Consider the following 6000-nt stretch of genomic DNA (forward strand, 5'->3'; position numbering starts at 1 on the left):
CCCCACCCCCTAAACTGTCTCCTCCGGAGACCACAAGTTTTTCAATGTCTGTGAGTCAGCATCTGTTCTGCAAAGAAGTTCCGTCTGTCCTTTTTTCAGATTCCACATGTCAGTGAAAGCATTTGATGTTGGTGCCTCATTGTATGGCTGACTTCACTTAGCAAGGTTATTTCTAGGTTCATCCATGTTGCTAAAAATGCTGGTATTCATTTTAATGGCTGAGTAATATTCCATTGTGTATATGTACCACATCTTCTGGATCCACTCCTCTGTCGATACACATTTAGGTTGTTTCCATGTCTTGGCTATTTCAAAGAGTGCTGCAATGAACATTGGAGTACATGTGTCTTTGCGAGTCCTGGTTTTCTCTGGATAGATGCCCAGGAGTGGGATTGCTAGATCAAATGGTCGTTCTATGTTTAGTTTTCTGAGGAATCCCCATACTCTTTTCCACAATGGTTGTACCAATTTACAATCCCACCAACAGTGTACTAGGGTTCTTTTTCTCCACACCCTCTCCAGCACTTACTGTTTGTTGACTTTTGGATGATGGCCATTCTGGTCGGTGTAAGGTGGTACCTCATAGTGGTTTTGATTTGCATTTCTCTAATAATGAGTGATATCGAACATCTTTTCATGTGTTTTTTGGCCATCTGTATGTCTTCTTTGGAGAACTGTCTGTTTAGATCTTCTGCCCATTTTTTGATGGGGTTTTTTTTTTTTTTGATATGGAGCTGTAGGAGGTGTTGATAAATTTTGGAGATGAATTCCTTGTCAGTTGATTCACTTGCAAATATTTTCTCCCATTCTGTGGGTTGTCTTTTCATGTTGTTTAGGGTTTCCTTTGCTGTGCAAAAATCTTTAAGTTTGATTAGGTCCCATTTGTTTATTTTAGTTTTTACTAAGAGGTGGATCTGAGAAGATGTTGCTGTCATTTATGTCAGAGAGTGTTTGGCCTATGTTTTCCTCTAGGAGTTTTATAATATCTGATCTTATATCTAGGTCTTTAATGCATTTGGAGTTTATTTCTGTGTATGGAATTAGGGAGTGTTCTAATCTCATTCTTTTCCACATGGCTGTCCAGTTTTCCCAGCACCACTTATTGAACAAGCAGTCCTTTCTCCATTGTATATTCTTGCCTCCTTTGTCATAGATGAGTTGGCTGTAGGTGCATGGGTTGAATTCTGGGCTTTCTATCCTGTTCCACTGATCTATATTTCTGTCTTTGTGCCAGTACCATATGATTTTATGACTGTAACTTTGTAGTATAGTCTGAAGTCTGGGAGCCTGATTCTTCCAGCTCCATTTTTCTTTTTCAGGATGTCTTTGGCTCTTCTGGGTCTTTTGTGCTTCCAAAGAAACTTTAAAATATTGTGTTTGAGTTCTGTGAAAAATGTCCTTGGTACTTTGATAGGGATTGCATAGAATCTGTAGATTGCCTTAGGTAGTATAGCCATTTTGATAATATTAACTGTTCCAGTCCAAGAGCATGGTATGTCTTTCCATCTATTTATGTCATCTTTGATTTCTTTCATCAGTGTCTTATAGTTTTCAGAGTACATGTCTTTTGTCTCTTTAGGTAGGTTTACTCCCAGGTATTTCCTTCTTTTGGATGTGATGGTAAACAGGATTTTTTCCCTAATTTCTCTTTCTGATCTTTCATTGTTAGTGTTGTTTTTTTCTTTTGCTGTTGAGTTGTATGAGTAGTTTGCATATTTTAAAGATTTTGCCTTTGTCGGTTGGATCATTTGAAAGTATTTTCTCCCATTCCATATGTTGTCTTTTTTTTAAAATTGTTTCCTTTGCTATGCAAAAGCTTGTAAATTTGATTAGGTCCCACTAGTTTTTGTTTTTATTTCTATTGCTTTGGAGTCTGACCTAAGAAAACATTTGTATGGTTGATATCAGAGAATGTTTTGCCTGTGTTTTCTTCTAGGAGTTTTATGGAGTCATGTCGTAGGTTTAAATGTTTAAGACATTTTGAGTTTACTGGTACAAAAACAGACACAAAGACCAATGGAACAGAATAGAGAACCCAGAAATAAACCCAGACACCTATGGTCAATTACTCTTCAACAAAGTTGGCAGGAATATAAAATGGGGAAAAGACGATCTCTTTAGCAAGTGGTGCTGGGAAAACTGGACAGCTGCATGTAAATCAATGAAACTAGAACACACCTTCACACCATACACAAAAATATTCTCTCTTACATTATTCATTCAGCTAAAGGTTTGTCAATTGCATTTAAAATTGTAAAGCATATTCAGTCAAATTTGTAAGTGTGATAATTTATTTGCTATCTTTCAGCTTTGATCTCATGATACTCAGGATTTTTTGCCAAAGAAGCTTTGCCTAGAAGATTTATTCCAAAAAGTGCTGCTGGGAATATATGAAAGTTATCACCTGGACATTTATAGTTAAAATAGACTGGGACTGTAAGGGAGCTTATGAAGTATAGAAAGAAGGACATAAGGAAATTTTGACAATGACCCAGGTAAAACATAATGCTCTGAAAAGAAATCAATGATATTAATCAAACTGATAAAAACTCCATTTTATAATGACATTTGCAGGAAAAACTTGAAAGAAAATACATCATTAAAGAAATCCATATTCTCTGAAAGGAAACTTGAAAAAATATGGAAAGTAATCTACCCTGTGCTGCAAATCATCTTTCAGATCATTATGAATATAGGTTTGGATTGAACATTCATTCCAACATGTGTGAAAACTTGATGTTTAGAAATGAAGAAAAAATATACCAATATGAGCAGTTTGAGAACTCATTAACCAATGGTTCATTATTCTTTAACAAGCAAATATTTTCTCCCTATTCTGATATCTCTAATGTTGATAATAATGAGAGAATCTTTATCCAACCATCTTCCCTCGATAGGTATCAGGGCATAAGTCATGTGGAACAGCCATACCTGTGTAATCAAATGAGTGAGACCTTAAGCACAAGCTGTATATTTGATGATTACAAGAGTATTTATAATGGAACTGGAGGACATCCATGCATCGAAACTGGGAGTATCTTGAACAGAGACTCCAATCTTATGAATCATCAGAGCACTCAATCTTTAGAGAACCATTATACAAGGAAGAGAGGTAGCAATGTCCTTTATCAAAGCCCAAATCTTATTACCCATGAGAGTATCTGTACTGGAGAGGAGGATTACAAATTTAGTGAATGTCGTAGAATTTTTAACCAGTCTTCAGATCTTACTCAACACCAGAATAGTCATACTAGGAAAGAGCATTACACATGTAACATCTGTGGGAAAATCTTTAATAAAGTATTAGAGCTAAAGAGACATAGGAAAATCCATACTGGAGGAAAACCTTACAAATGTGAAGAATGTGGCAAAGCCTTTACCTGGTGCTCACATCTTACACATCAGAGAATTCACACTGGGGAAAAACCATACACATGTAAAGTATGTGGCAAAGCCTTTACCCAGTGCTCACATCTTACACAACATCAGAGAATTCACACTGGGGAAAAGCCATATGCATGTAAAGTATGTGGCAAAGCCTTTACCCGGTGTTCACATCTTACACAACATCAGAGAATTCACACTGGGGAAAAACCATACACATGTAAAGTATGTGGCAAAGCCTTTACCCAGAGCTCAACTGTTACAGCACATCAGAGAATTCACACTGGGGAAAAACCATACACATGTAAAGTATGTGGCAAAGCCTTTACCTGGTGTTCACATCTTACACAACATCAGAGAATTCACACTGGGGAAAAGCCATACGCATGTAAAGTATGTGGCAAAGCCTTTACCCGGTGTTCACATCTTACACAACATCAGAGAATTCACACTGGGGAAAAACCATACACATGTAAAGTATGTGGCAAAGCCTTTACCCAGAGCTCAACTGTTACAGCACATCAGAGAATTCACACTGGGGAAAAACCATACAAATGTAAGGTATGTGGCAAAGCCTTTAACGTGAACTCAAACCTTAAGAAACATCAGAAAATTCATACAGGGGAAAAAACTATACAAATGTGAAATATGTATCAAAGCCTTTAGCAGGTGTTCAATATTAACTCAACATGAGATAATCCATACTAGGGAGAAATGATACAAATGTCTGTGGCAAAGCATTTACTTGATGCTGAAACCTCAGTCTTCATCGGAAAAATTATACTGTAGTGAAGACTTAGAAATGTTCAGAATATGTCAAAGCCTTTAACTGGCTTTAATGGACATCAGCGAATTCATACTTGGAAGAATCCATGCAAATGTACAGAATGTGGCAGAGCCTTTACCTATGGCTCAAATCTTAATTGACCATAATAATGATAATTCACAACAGAAAAACCTCACGAATGTAGAGAATATGGCAAAGTCCTAACCAGAGCTGTTACCTCACTCTACATCAGAGGGTATATTCAGGAGAGAGACTTTACAAACGCAATAGGTGATAATTGACATTTGTTCTAAATATACACATTAGAAAACACTCAAGTGTTCACACTGGAAAGTTTAATGGTGTAGAATATGTAAAAAAAAAATTAGTGGAAGATCCGATCTAAATATCAGATAAATTGCAGTAGAGAGCATTTAATCAATAACTTTTCTGGTATTACTCTATCTAAATCAGAATATGATGGAAAATAATCCAAACTTAAAACACTTGGGAAAATTATATGGTAATATGGACCATCAAGGGAATGGGTTTTTTGGGCAGGTATTATTACTGCCATTGTATCCTCATTTATAGCGACATTAATAGAGATTATCTGAAAGCAAAAATTCATATAACTCTCAAATTATGACATGCTATGCCTTTCTTTCTAGTGTGTATGTAAACTCATTGTTTTGACTGTTGCTGCCTTCTAGATTGAGAAGCCCTGCTATATTAGGTATGAATCACTTCTACCTACTTTTCCGTGGACAACTAAGGATCATGAAATGTAAAGTATACTGTGAAAATCTAAATGGAGATAATATTTGTCACGGATTTACAACATTCATAGAGGTTATATGAGAAAAATATTCAGGGAAACCTCTTCATATTAAAGTATACAGAGGATCATTCTCAATTTCAAACAGTTGTGCCTATTGCTTTTTCAGGATAAAAAGTTCCAGTTTATGAGAATCTTGTATCTTCATAATAGTAATAGATAGAACTTGTGGATTTTATTTGACGTGGTTGAAATAAAGATATCTTCACAGATATCCAAGAAAAGTCTGGTAACCCTTTAGGGAACGGTCATCCAGTTAATGTTTCTCCCTATTTACTAAGTGCTTAGTCTGTTTCAGAAACCATTAAAATCAAGGTTCTCAGATCATTATATCAGCAGAACAACAATACTTCTGAGTTCTTGTCACTTGTATTTTGATCTAGGATCATACAGTAGATTTTGAAAAGTTGTATTTAGACTATGTGTGAACTTAACATATGTTAATAAAGCTGAAGCATTTTTAATGGGTTAAACTTGTGTAACTAATGAAGTGTTACCCCACAAGCAACATTAACCTCGAGCGCCTTATTTAAATGTGTAGGTAAAAGACAGTAACAAACTATTTGGTAACAAAGGAGATGACACCCCTAGGAATCACTTTTCCTTACTGGCCTTAAACCTCATAAAATTTGAGATAATATCTTCTACATTTTTTACCTTGTATTTCTCTCTCCCTCCTTTGTATTGTTTGGGGTGTTATGATGGCTCTAATGAGGATTATACAGAAGTATTGTTGCTAGTTTACCAAACTGGATACTGTTGCCTCAGCATCACTTTTGAACAGCCAGACAGCCTGCAGGTGCCCTGAACTGACCTGAGCTAGTCCTGTGAGCACATCCACTAGAAAACAGCCTGTAAAGTCACACCACAGAATTTCCTGCTATGTCTTCCTCAGCAGCCTTGTGATCAGTAGTCTTCCTGAACCTCAGGTCTGTTTTTCTCATGTACCCCTTTGATGACACCTACAGAGGTCAGATAAACCCTGCTCATTTTAGTTTGAATTGAACAATTT

The 6000-nt window shown here is 36.3% G+C and overlaps 1 protein-coding gene across 2 annotated transcripts in view; it reads left to right on the plus strand.

Annotated features, from left to right (window-relative positions):
• LOC110261295 (zinc finger protein 501-like) overlaps positions 1 to 5461 on the plus strand; it is a 31084-nt gene extending 25623 nt beyond the window's left edge. Inside the window, exons 2-3 of one of the 2 annotated variants that reach the window (XM_021097275.1) lie at positions 2309 to 3679; positions 3932 to 5461. In XM_021097275.1, coding sequence (XP_020952934.1) covers positions 2641 to 3679; positions 3932 to 4029 — 1137 coding nt within the window. In that variant the 5' untranslated portion in view covers positions 2309 to 2640 and the 3' untranslated portion in view covers positions 4030 to 5461. Of the gene's footprint in view, positions 1 to 2308 lie in introns of both variants that reach the window. The other variant, XM_021097274.1, reaches the window with a different exon arrangement.

Source organism: Sus scrofa, chromosome 6 (genome assembly GCF_000003025.6).
Source record: "Sus scrofa isolate TJ Tabasco breed Duroc chromosome 6, Sscrofa11.1, whole genome shotgun sequence".
Taxonomy (NCBI): Eukaryota; Metazoa; Chordata; class Mammalia; order Artiodactyla; family Suidae; genus Sus; species Sus scrofa.